This window comes from Eublepharis macularius, chromosome 1 (assembly GCF_028583425.1).
Source record: "Eublepharis macularius isolate TG4126 chromosome 1, MPM_Emac_v1.0, whole genome shotgun sequence".
Taxonomy (NCBI): domain Eukaryota; kingdom Metazoa; phylum Chordata; class Lepidosauria; order Squamata; family Eublepharidae; genus Eublepharis; species Eublepharis macularius.
Genome location: NC_072790.1, coordinates 26,667,744 through 26,680,297, shown reverse-complemented (window position 1 = coordinate 26,680,297; position 12,554 = coordinate 26,667,744). Strand labels below are relative to the sequence as shown.

General features: G+C 42.3%; 1 protein-coding gene across 1 annotated transcript; it reads right to left on the bottom strand.

Moving 5' to 3' along the window:
* Nucleotides 1-364: 364 nt before the first annotated feature.
* Nucleotides 365-12,337, bottom strand: SLC25A27 (solute carrier family 25 member 27). The gene is made up of 9 exons (XM_054979341.1): nucleotides 12,109-12,337; nucleotides 10,713-10,904; nucleotides 8,665-8,749; nucleotides 6,566-6,688; nucleotides 5,423-5,535; nucleotides 4,921-5,005; nucleotides 3,138-3,230; nucleotides 2,614-2,716; nucleotides 365-1,688 (listed from the first exon to the last, which is right to left on the bottom strand). The coding sequence occupies exons 1-9, from the start codon at nucleotides 12,209-12,211 to the stop codon at nucleotides 1,617-1,619; spliced, it is 969 nt and encodes a 322-aa protein (XP_054835316.1). The 5' UTR covers nucleotides 12,212-12,337; the 3' UTR covers nucleotides 365-1,616.
* Between the last annotated feature and the right edge of the window lie 217 nt (nucleotides 12,338-12,554).

Genomic DNA, 12,554 nt, shown 5'->3' with positions numbered 1-12,554 from the left:
AGATCCCTACTTAGAGGGTTTGTTAATTTCCTCTTTACCTCCTGAAGGCACAGTCAGTTTCACTTCCCCTTCTAAGAGGCGAACAGGAAATAAACCTTCTGAGCAGTAATCTCCCTGGCTCTGTAGAGAGCGGAAATGTCAAAGCCTTCTATCTCTTTTAAAACTCAGCTTCCCGGATAACGTTGCGACTCCCTTCACGTGCTCCTCCTCGTGGAATTCCTCTCTTGTAGCCAAGCTCCTAGTGTTCAGTGAGGAGGAAATGGGGAATCTTGAAGTGATGTCACAGGGTTGCACATAGATCCAGAGGAGTTAGCCGTGTTAGTCTGTAGTAGCAAAATCAAAAAGAGTCCAGTAGCACCTTTAAGACTAACCAATTTTATTATAGCATAAGCTTTCGAGAATCAAGTTCTCTTCATCAGATGCCTGATCAAAACTAGGCAGATGTTGCACAGTACTCTAGGAAATCCTAGAGCTCTCCTTGAAATCATTTGACTAGTGTTCACCCCCTCCCCCCCACACACACACATGCTTCTGCTGCTGTTGGCTCCTGCTGCTGTTAGGTTGATAGCCCTAATTGTGTACTCTTATTGGTGGTAGGGGATAATGAATTACTTTTATTACAGAGGATAATACATTGATTTTCCTGTTAAAAGTTGTATCTTGAGTTTAAAAAAAAGAGATGCTGTTCATCAGTGGAAATGCCACATATTTCTCTAATATGAATTTGATTTTTCTGTGTTATCCTGGCTGAAGTTCTTTTCTAGTTCTTTGCGATCTGTATATGATCTACAAAAAATAGTATATTGGAATGGAATATGTGCTGCTGTGCAGTGTATGTTAGCTGTAATAATTCTGTTCTAGATGTAACGTCCACAGAGTTTTAAAAAATACATTCTGCGTTGTTTCCGTTGAGGCAAATCGTGAATTGTGCCCAGTACATCCATGCAACCCACCATCTTAAGGTGTTCATTTTTCTTTGGGTGTTTCACCAATAGCGTGGAACTATATGTATCAACAGTATCATAAACAGATGTTTTCAACAAATGAACAAACAGCTGGTTGTACTATACCTTAGAATGTTTTGCTAGCATATTTGTGCAGCCAAATGGGCAGAAATGAAATACCCAGGGTATTAATGGGTTTCAGCACCATATAATCAATCCTTGGCTTTTGGGGGAAGGTACCTAGAGGTTATCACAAGCAGTATGTTTTCTTCCAACAAGTGTCAATGTAATAATGAAAGATCCTGCATCGGTAATTGTATATAACATATCCTTTCTATTTGTACCCCACTCTTCCCTTTATCAAAGTTCACTGTTTTACACACATGACAATCAGTGATCCAGGATCCTTCTACAATGCATTGTTGCTTAGGGGCAGCCCTTTTAAAGATTCAACATTTACTATCATTTATTGTTCCTTTTTCTATTTGTCTCTTGATGCACCTTGTAAATAGTTTTTTGACTGTAAGTAACAGCCTTGGTTATGCCCCTACAAGCCAGATTCAAAAGAGATTTTGCTGCTCAGTGAATCTTCAATAAAATATCATCTGTACACAACCTTATTCAGACAAAAGTTCCGTTGAAGGCTTAATAGCATATTGGATAATCATATTCCTAAAACGAACTGATTCCAGTAATTCTTCTGATTTGTTCATAGGATAGCCAGAAGACCAAAGACCAAGGAGCCTGTAAAAAAGACAGGAATTATCATTGTAAATAAGAGGTAATATTCATTGTGCAGCAGTAGAGAAATAGCATGGATCAGGTGGCAATGCCTGTTCCCCGTCTTCTCCCAGCTGGGATCAGGAGGGGAGCAAGTGGCAAAGCCCATCCCCCGCCTTCACCAAGCTGAGATCAGGAGCAGAGCAGGAGGCAATGTCCACCCCCCATTCACCTGGCCAATGGCAGGCGCAGAGCAGGTGGCCATGCCCGCCTTCCTGCCTTCATCCGGCCAGGATCACTGAAGGAGGAGGAGGGAATGCCGCCTGCCCTCACTCCCCTTTCTAGAGCCTGTTGTATTTTTTCCCACAACAGACTTTGTTGCTAGTAAGTTATAATTCTTGAGTATCTTGGATTTTATAGCAGTGTTCTCTACATGTAATACTCCCCTCTGGCCAAGCAACTGGAAGCAGACTGTGGGACTGTATCCTTCTTTTCTCCCACCCCTCTTTTCTGGAGTATGCATTTTCCTTCTCTTTCTCCCACTAGCCTTAACCTTTGTTTAGCAACAGTGATGTTAACCATGGCTAAGGTGGTTCGAAGAAGAACAGGAGGCATTTCACACCGCAAAAGAATAGGCTGGGAGTGTGGGCTGAGATGATGAGCACAATCCGACAATCCCTATTATCTATTCGTGAATAAGGTGTTAGGCACTTTGCATGTATATTGGTCCTATGGAATTACATACAATCATTCATTATTACTCTGCTGATATTCAGTTTGTTAAAAATATATGATTACAATGCTTAACACTGAAATCGTGAGGGGGGGTGCGCGCACGCGCACGCGCAAGTACCAGTATCCAAAAGGCATCTTATAGCTGCATAACATAGAAATGCGAGCCATTGACTTTACTGTATTATGCTAAAAGAAATTTTTAAAGGAAATTTACCATTCTCATCCATGTTGGTATAAAACCTTTGTACAGAGACAGAAACCCTTCACCTTGAATTGCCTGAAACAAGCAGTCTGTGGAAGATTTATATAGTAGACCTCTAGTAATGTAAGGAGAAAATGAAATTAGGATTACAATATACATAAAGATTTTTAAAGTAAAATCTTTTGGCATAATTCTTCAAAATATTCTCTTCTGCCAAACCACAAAACTAAATAATACTTCATTTGGGATTAATGCTGTTCAGTAAATGAAAGGATCATTAATTTCTCTTAATACAGTCTTAAATTTTGTATAGAAGATCCTCTGGAGAAGTATCTTTCTAAATTATGTTAATAAATTAAATCTCTTACACATTTGCTCTTATAAATTAACACTTGCCAATAGCAGAGAAGATTAAGAATGTAGACCCTGGATAGGTTTTTGATCTACTTCACAATGTAACAGGCTTCTGTCTTTTCTTACTAAACGTTTGGCTCTGGCTCTAAATGGTAATTAAGAGCAAGAAATATTTTACATACTTTCCCTGTTCATTTCTTGGTTGATTCATTATTCGGGTTTTGATCACATCTGCAGGAGTCCCCAAAACAGCAGCTACCAGGCCAGAACACCCACTATTAAAACATTTGAACAAAACACACACATCAAAGCCTGCGTGTCCAAAGAAGGGCAAATTCACTTGGCTGTAGGCATTTGTTTGCCTGTGGAACAAATCCTAAGATTTGTTCTCTAAGAGAAAATGGGCACAATTTTCAAATACAAATATGTGTTACCCGTTTGCTTTAAAAAATTAGGGCTGTCTTTATTTGCTTTTAATCAGATAATTAAATACAAATCTAGACTGCAGCCTTGTGAATACCATATTGGAGGATGGCTGCTGAATGCTCAGTCTGCTCATTTCCCTGTTTTTCCTCACCCGTTTTTCCCCTCTTTTGCCTAGTATCAACATGTCCTGTTATAGCAAAGCACTCTTTTCCCCCCAGCAACTGAGATGCATCACTGCACAATGGCAGCTGCCGCCATCCACCCACCCCCTTCTCATTACAGCCAGAAGAGACATCAGGTTGCCAACTCCAGGTTGGGAAATAGCTGGAAATTTGGGAGTGGAGCCTGGGGGGATTGGATTTTAAAGGGGGGAGGACCTCGGCGCATGTAATGCCATAAAGTCCATCTTCTGAAGCAGCCATTTTCTCCAGGGGAACTGATCTCTGTAGTGTGGAGATCACTTGTAATACCAGGACATCTCCAGGCCCCAGCTGGAGGATGGCAACCATAGAAAAGAGTGAAGAGGTGCCCCTGTCTGCCGTCAGGAGACTTCTCTAGCTTGGGAAGAGAAAGTGCAACTCAGGCCACCCCATCATTACAAGGTGACATTTTGAGAACATTGAACCAAAATAAATATATCTTCTTGCCTACATAATGGCTTGTTTCCTGTGATTTAGGTAGCTTTGAAGCATTCCTCTTGCCTGAGGATCCTTCAACTGATAGAAGAGGCTCTTCCCTTGGAAGAAGGCTGCTGGGGCTAAAGGAAGCCTTGGCTGAGAGAGTAGTACATTTCTAGCACTTTAACATGCATTGCCTGAATCGTGAGATGCACATAGATTGTAACAGTGTAGTTAGAAGCTCCATTGATAAATTCTCTTGGTCTGGGCTCATATAATGAACTGGCTATTCCTACTAATAAATGAATGATTTCCAGCTTAAAATAAGACACTAAATGGCTCCATTACAGAACACTGTAGCTACCAGAGATGCAAAGCGCTAACTTCAACACAGTATAGTGAATCAGCGGGATACCGAAGAGTAAGTAGGGTAATTTAGATACCCATGGCTAAACAAGATGTTACTGTAAAACACAGCAGTTGCTAAAATTAGCACCCCCTTGTTTAGCTCCTTCCAGTCCCTTCAATCATGTCTAGTAGAATTTTCACAGTGTTGTGCTGATATCACGATGGGCCAGTTTCCTTTCTCTCTGCCAGCAGCCGCCAACTCATCAGTGCAGCAGGCAGGAGGAGGAGCACATAACTCCGTGACATCACACAGTGGGTTAGTTCTAACATATGATGGAGAAGAATCACATCTGTGTTATTTTTGACAGCAACCATGTGATTAACGTAACATTTGGTTTGGACCCAACAGTTGGTTTGGCCCTAACTGAGATACCTTTATTTAACAGTCCAGTGTGGTGTGGATAGCTTAAACAGCAATGTTGAAAACCAAGATGACTATATTACTATCTAGGGATAAAGAGACATTTCTACCAAAGCTGAGTATGAGAAAAAGGGGAAGGAAGGGATACAAGACCTTGCAATGCTGTGAGTGATGCTGTTGTCTTGAAGTGATGTGTTGAGAAGTAAAAAATGTTTAACGGAATCATAAGTTGTCAGATCTGTTGGCAAAGGAAAGAAAAGCGTTTTCTTGGGTTTTTTACAATGCATGTTCTCCATTTGGGGTTTATGCTCATCACACCACATAGTACATCACGGGAACTGCCCTGCTCCCTCCATTATCAGCTTCTGCATTCAGAATCTGCCCAGGTTTTCCTTTTTATTACATTTTAACTGACCATGCATGGAGCTTGGAGTGGTGTACACAGTTCTCTCTTGCCCCTTTTTTATCCTTGCATCAGCCCTGTCAGGTAGGTTAGGTTGAGAGAGAGAATGATCAACTCAGAGTCACCCACTGAACTTTCTGGCCAAGTAGGACGATAGCCAAGCACAGCAGTTTACCTCAAGAGTACAACCAGGACATAAAAAGAAGGGAGTGCTACGTAGGGAACTGTTAGGCTAGAGATTAATCAGGTTACCTCCCATGTTTACTAGAGCAGCCCGTTGGACATTGGGCACCCAACCTGCCCAAAGGCCTCGTATTCCTCCATCAGACAGGATCTTCACAAATGCATGATGGACTCCACGGAATCTAGGATTGATTGGGATCAAAACAATTGTACCTTACTAACACCTGTATCCTAAAAACGCAGGCCATAGTCCAGCAATGCAAGCCATACGTACAGCCAGGGTTTCCCTGTTATTGACATGGAAAAATCCATTTGGTTCTGCTGTTTTGTGTTAGTGTAGCCCTCTTATCCAGAGGGGTCCAGCCATAAGAAGCCTAAGGCACTTTGAGTTTGGCCTGCCATCTTGAAAAAAATGAATTTCAGACCCTGCCTTTCCACGATGAACTGTGACTTTTGCTGAAACAACAGTAATAGACCACTGGGTGGTTATTTTGCATACCGCAAACTAACCATAAGTAAGTTGCAAATATTTGAAAAGTACTTCTCAGTACTGAGATAAGATTTTTGTCTTGACCAAATGGATTTTTTCAACAAATGACCCCTCCAACCCACATGATCCCAACTGTGTTTGGTCCTACAGGATGTTACGGTGTGAGAGAAAAACATGGATTGCTAGACTTTGGATCTCATTTTGCTGGATTCTTTCAGTGCTTTTAGGAGGATCTGGGGATGCAGCTGCAGGAGCCCAGAAGTTGGCAAAGGGGATGAGAGTGATACGTGTTGCATTGACAGTGTGCCAGCAGAGTTAAGATAAGGAGCTGTTCAGACGTCATGACCACCAAGAGAGGTTTATGGGTTTCTGATGGATCAGGAATCAGTGTTCTCACCGAGCACCATAGAATCATGTCCCAAAGGGGACCCCTACACCTGTACATGTGTATAACCACAATGCCAAGGGGTGCCTTTTCTAAGACCTTTCCACGAAAACGTGTACCCAAAGTTCCCAGAATTAATTGGTGCATGCTGGCAGGGACAAACCACAAAGCAAGGCTCAGGTATCAAGCTGGCACTGTCTACTTTTCTCAAACATCCATTAAAAATCAAATTAACCAATCTTTAGCACCTGTAAAAATGGTTCTAAAACCTGGAGAGATTGGGGTGCTATTTGGATGCAAGTGTTATCCCGGGAAGGAAAGCTGCTTAAAACCTCACCGCAATGGTTTCCCTTCCAGCCTTCTCTTTCCTTCCACCTGCATCTGCACTTTCACCAGGTCTGTTGGGCTGGCAAAGAACTGACCAATGGCACCAGCTGTCATACCTCCCAAAACAGCTTTCCTATCAAACAACAAGAAAAAAGAAATCAGAAATTTGCTACTGCAATCTTCAGCATACCTATGTGGACATTAAGATAAATAAGACCTGCTTCTAAGATAGAAATTGGCGTAGTTTTCTACAATTGAATGATATTTCCAGAACAAAAACATGTCTTGTGGCATCTTAAAGATTTGTAGTCACACAAACTTTCATGCCCTAGTGTTTATTTCATCAGATGCTGTAATCTGTGGACATTTTATATCTCACACAGGTTTAAAGCTCTATTTTGCCATGGAGGCTTGCTGGGTGACCTTGGGCCAATCATACACTCCACCTAACCTACCTCATAGGGTTGTTGTGAAGATAAAATGGAGGAGAGGAGAATAATGTAAACCACTTTGGGTCCCTGTTGGGGAGAAAGGTATGACACACACAGGGCTTTTTTTCTGCTGGAACGCAGTGGAACGGAGTTCCGGCACCTCTTAAAAATGGTCACATGGCTGGTGGCCCCACCCCCTGATCTCCAGACAGAGGGAAGTTTGCCCTCCGCGCCGAGCCAACTTTGGGCTCCTGCAGCTGCATCCCCAGTTCCACCACCTCTTTTCCCAGAAAAACATCCCTGGATACACACAGTATGAATAAATAATAAGTAAACAGCAAAACTCTTCTATTCTTTTTGTTGCAACAGACAAGAAAACAATTCTAGATTATAAAGGAAGTTAACTCTGAAAGTATTCTGATACAGAGATCTATTACACTTGATTGAATTTTACATTAGAATGTCCTGTTGTCTTTGATTATGCCCTTCAGTCCATTGTAGTCAAAACACACTGACTTTAAGGAGTATGGCAGGAGGGGTATGTTTTAGCAGAATAATGCTATGATTTGGGTAAGTGACATGCAGATGGCGACACTTCTGGGAGTTACCCCTTGAGTGTGCATTACAACAATGCTCATAGACACCCTAAGCAAACCTTTGCATAGATGCTGTCTGGGCATGTCCTCTCAGAAGCCAGAATACCAAAAGTAGCAACATGGGACTAGAGAAACAGTATGACTTAGTGGTTAGAGTGCAAAGTAGGACCTGGAAGAACCAGGTTTGAATCTCCACTCTGCTATGGAAGCTTGCTGGTAACCATGGGCCAGTCACAGACACTCAGCCTAGCCTATCTCACAGAGTTGTTGTGAGGATAAAAATGGAGGGGAGGAGAATGATATAAACCACTTTGGGTTTCCACTGGGTAAGAAAAGCAAGTTATAAATAAATGATACAATGGGACTGGCTTTTGACTTCCTGGTCTTATAACAAGAGCAAGAATGCACAGCCGTCCACTTTCCCTACTACAGTGGCCAGGTTGGGGAAGGAGAAACTATTTGATTTCACCTTTGTGTGTATGAGAGATCAGGAAGCATCATGTGGTCTTACTACGTGCAAAGCTGCATGGCCTGAGATAGCTGCGGGGAGATTCACAGCAAGTGATTTCCTCCCCCACACCTCATATTCAGCCCCAATAATAATGTAGGGCAAGCAAAGACCTCTGCCTGTTGCTGGTGCCAGGTGAGTCGGTGTGGGTTGGGGTATGTTGTTATCCCAAGTGGGAACTTTGTGTTGCCCATTATGGGTTTAAACTGCCTCCTGGGCTTGTCTCGGACCAGAGCAGGCAGCGCCAGTTCAGGAGGCAGTAATGGCCATGGGCTATGCTCATCACCATTCTCCACAATGCCACTGGCAGCTAGGAGAAAGATGCTCCAGAGATGCTGGCAGGGCCTTCAGGGCATGTCTTCCTCTCAGCTGCCAGCAGCACAGCTCTAGGCGGTGACCAAGCTGGCAAGCCATGCCTCTTGCCTACCTCACAGTGTGGTTGTAACAGTAAAATGGAGGTGAAGAGAATGATGATGTGGTGGCATGTTGATGCTTCCACTCGACATGGCGTATGTGTGACTTGTGTTTCTGATATAACACTTTAGCACCAGATAGCAAATGTGGGCAGTATTACCATAGAGGAAAGCTCCCATCCGCTGCTCGGCCAAGCACAGAATCGCGAAGGTGTTCATACGCAACCATGCGCACTCCACTGTATACTGTAGGGCCAAGAATATGTGAGAATGTTTTAGTATATTACTGTATAATAGAATAAGGACCATTACTGGAAGAGGAATGGAAGAGGTCACTGATATGTCTTTCTGTCTTCATTATTTATTCCAGTGGTTTTCAGACTTCATACCTTTTAAGGAGCCCTTTTCATGCCAATCTCATGAGAGAACATGTGTGTGTTCTTCTGCCTCGGTATTTGTGTATGTGAAGGAGAAAGAGGAAACATTGTTGCCTGTAAACACCTGCTGCAGAATACTGTCAAAGTGTCACATGTACTGGAAAGTGCTCATGCGATTTGTCTGAGGCCACTTTTTGTGGGCCTCAAGGCCCTAGAAAATTCTCAACAGGTCCCCTGTATTTACATCGTTTCAGGTAGGTAGCCATGTTGGTCTGTAGTAGAAGAGCAAGATTCGGGTCCAGTAGCACAATAAAGTAGATTTCCAGGGTACGAGCTTTCAAGAGTCAGAGCTCCCTTCGTCAGATACCTTTAAGTGCTACTGGACCCGAATCTTGTAGTTGCAAAGTGTTTGTGACTGTTTCCATGCCCACCACAAAACACACCTTTTCATATGCCGGATTACAGCACAAATTTCAAGGTTATTGGTGAAAATCTGTGGTATGTTTCTAAAGATACAAGCTTTCAGTTCTAAGTGAGCAATCAAGTTGCGCAATGCTTCTTGGATAAGAATTAGGAAGGAGAGCGGCAAATGCACCAGATGGCTGGCTGAACCATGCAGAGCAGAGCCTCCGCTAGAAAGCAAAATGGCAACTTTTCAGAAGCTAGTAGATGGAGTGGGGGTGGAGGGCAGCAACAGAAATGTTGTTTTATGTGAGTGAGAGAAAAGCAGGACATACCTCTGCATGTGTGTGTGAGAGAGAGAGGCAGGCAGGCATGTTGCTTCTACATAGGTGCAAAAGAGCACAAGGTGCATCTATGTATGCTTATGAGAGAGAATTCTCATTGTTCATCCCTGTCTCTAGTCCTTTTCTGTAAATTATGTACACTTTTTCTTTGTGGTTATTTCTTCGACTGCAGAATCCATGTTGTAACTACAGTTAAAGTATATGGTTTGGTCACCTTTCTAGGGTGACCTCCTCTAAGTTTATTTTTGAGTCCTTTGCCCTGGATTTATGGGATCGTGACAACCATGGAGTGCAATCCATGGTTGTTGTGAATCACGGTCTGCTCTCGCCTATTGTTCCTTTCTCTCCACAGCAGTATTGGCATAGCAGCAGTGGAAATGAGGTGTATCCCTAAAGCATTTTTAAACTATTGGACAAACTGGGAAGATACTAAGTAACAGGGATATTCATGATGGTCTACCTTGCAGACTTGATATAAAGGTTACTGGTATATCTGAAGTTCTTTGAACACCTTGAGGCAGTGCATGTAGTAGTTATGATAAAGCCACAGTGAAAGACCACAAGGGAAATACCGAGGGGAAGCAGGGCTGTGTGGAGTTGCAAGTGTAACTTGTTAAGCTTAAGTGTGCACAGGTGCATAATATGGTTATTGTTTCAATAGTATAAGGGGGAAGCACCTTAACTTACAATTTCCATGGTACATAAATGAATCTATAGCTCTCTTCTTGAATCTGAAGGTGTTTTAATCCTAGAATATGGAGTTGTGGTTAAGGGTTGTGTGTCTCTTTTTAAAATAAACATAATGCCTGGAAAACTGGGAAGAAAACGTCAAGCTACAAGGCTTGGAGTATGATTGTACATCACAGAGTTTTTTATAGGTCAGGTACCTTGCTAAGGGCTCGGCTTGTAAGGAAATCAAAGCTGAATTTTATTCAGTAATTTAAACTTTCACTGGCAAAAGTTAGTATACGATGTAGAGGCTGATTAAGGGAACTCTTCCAGTACCTCTTTTTGCAAATCTAAGTAGGTAGGTAGGTGGGGGAGAGAGGGGGGGGTAGGCAGTTAGGCAGGCTTTGTATTTCAGACCTATGTGCCTGTAAACCGCCGGTGTTGCTCCTCGCCACAGTTTTAGCACCCCTTCCTCTTGAATTATCCCAGCTGCTGTACGTAGCATGCCACGGTACGGGATAGTTCTTCTTGAAGCATCTTCATAGTTACGTACAGCAGCTTCGCCTTGGATCTGTAGCCGGGTTTTTGTAAGATCCAAAGGAAAAGTTACTAAGGGAAATAACCAAGAAGAAATTGGAACAAATGATTATTTTATGTAAACTTCCCATTGCAGAAGACTGGTCAGTTTTCCCTAGATAATGTTTGTGTTCAGCTCACTTTAAATGCCTTGGCACAAAATTAAAAGTTTGTAATGAGTTCACCTTCTCAAGAATTATCCTTGAACATACCCCACATCTGTAAAAACTGTAATCGAATTACATTTTCCTTGTATAGCCACACTAAGCAAACCAAAATTTGTAAGTCAAAGTGGTATCATATGGAATCTCAAGTAGACTGAAACACTGGTTCAGGTTAAAACATGTTTTAACATTTTTGTTCTGCTTTGAAAAGATACACATTTGGTTACTCATTTTAAAATATGGACCAGTTTTGGCAGTTCAGTCTGAAACTGGTATTCCTCCTCCTCCTCCTCCTCCTCGTCTCCATCATCAATCATTGTCACTAACTGCATTTAAGGCCCACCTTTCCCACTGAGACCAGAGGTGGATTACAACATATGAAAAACAATTCAATCAAACAGCAAAGATCTCTGATAAGCAAAACAATGCATTGGAGCTAGGACTACAGAACTCAAAACAAAGCAAACATCTGTCTAAGGCAGCAAAACTCTTTAATGAAATCCTTTTATCAATGAAAAAAGTATGTGCAGGCAGCTTTTCATGTCATGCAAGTAAATCACCTGGTAAATAAACAGCTTATTAAGCCTCTATTAAAGGGACAGAACATTTTCTCTATTTTTCTTCCGTTGGCAACCCTAAATTATCCCCCCCACACACACACACATTTGTTAGCAGTAGCTGAAGTCTTAGCATTCTACTTATGTTTCAGTCTCCTTCTTTGTTCCAAAATGCCCTGGGCATTGCAAATGATAGGCTATAGTGACCTTACTTGTACTCCAATCCTATGCATACTTACTTGGGAGTAAGTTCTATTGAAGTCAGTGGAACTTACTTCTGAGAAAACAGGCTTGGGCTCACAAGTGCACATCCTATTCAAGTTAAACAGTTTTAAATGTCTGTAATACTTAGTGGGGCACAACAACCCCACAGCCCGAACACAATGTACAAGTAGTGATCCAAATCGGCATTTTGTAGTAGCCTGGAAGCAAACAGCTGCGCTTGAACACAAATTTCCTGTCCTTCTGCCCACTTTGCACCCCCACTAGCAATACCGATGCGAATGTGATCAATACCTAGTTCCGCCACAGAAGCAGCACATGCAGACAGAATGAACTTGTCGGTTCTCGGCCACCTCTCTGAAAATGAAGCATTTTTCTCTTCCTTTTTGGATAGCATTCAGCATGGAACACAGGCTGTTTTGTTAACCTGGAATTATCTGGAACAGTTCAGTGCGCCCTTGTTTTACATCACAAATCTGCATCTTTTGGCAAAACTACTTCCCCAGCTTCATTTTTGTAAAGCTCTCTTGTAGAAGTAGCGGCAGCACGGTTTGGTAAAGTGCAGTCTCCGAAGAATCCCAACTTTAAAGTCTCTTGTTAATGACATATACAAATCTGGGGCTTCTGGGATATGTAGTTTTCAGGTTCCTTCAGCAGTATCCCTCCCGATGTCACTAGTGCCTAGTTGCGTCTGAAAGATTAGCAGAACGCGTGCTTTTCTTGATTAAATTTGAATTTTA

Excerpts from the sequence above, each read along its gene's own strand:
- SLC25A27 (XM_054979341.1), bottom strand. The coding sequence starts at position 12,211 with ATGCTATCCAAAAAGGAAGAGAAAAATGCTTCATTTTCAGAGAGGTGG. Across the intron at positions 6,689-8,664 it reads GATGGGAGCTTTCCTCTATG|GAAAGCTGTTTTGGGAGGTA; the intron begins GTAATACTGCCC and ends GTTGTTTGATAG. Across the intron at positions 5,536-6,565 it reads CTGGAAGGGAAACCATTGCG|ATTCCGTGGAGTCCATCATG; the intron begins GTGAGGTTTTAA and ends AATCAATCCTAG.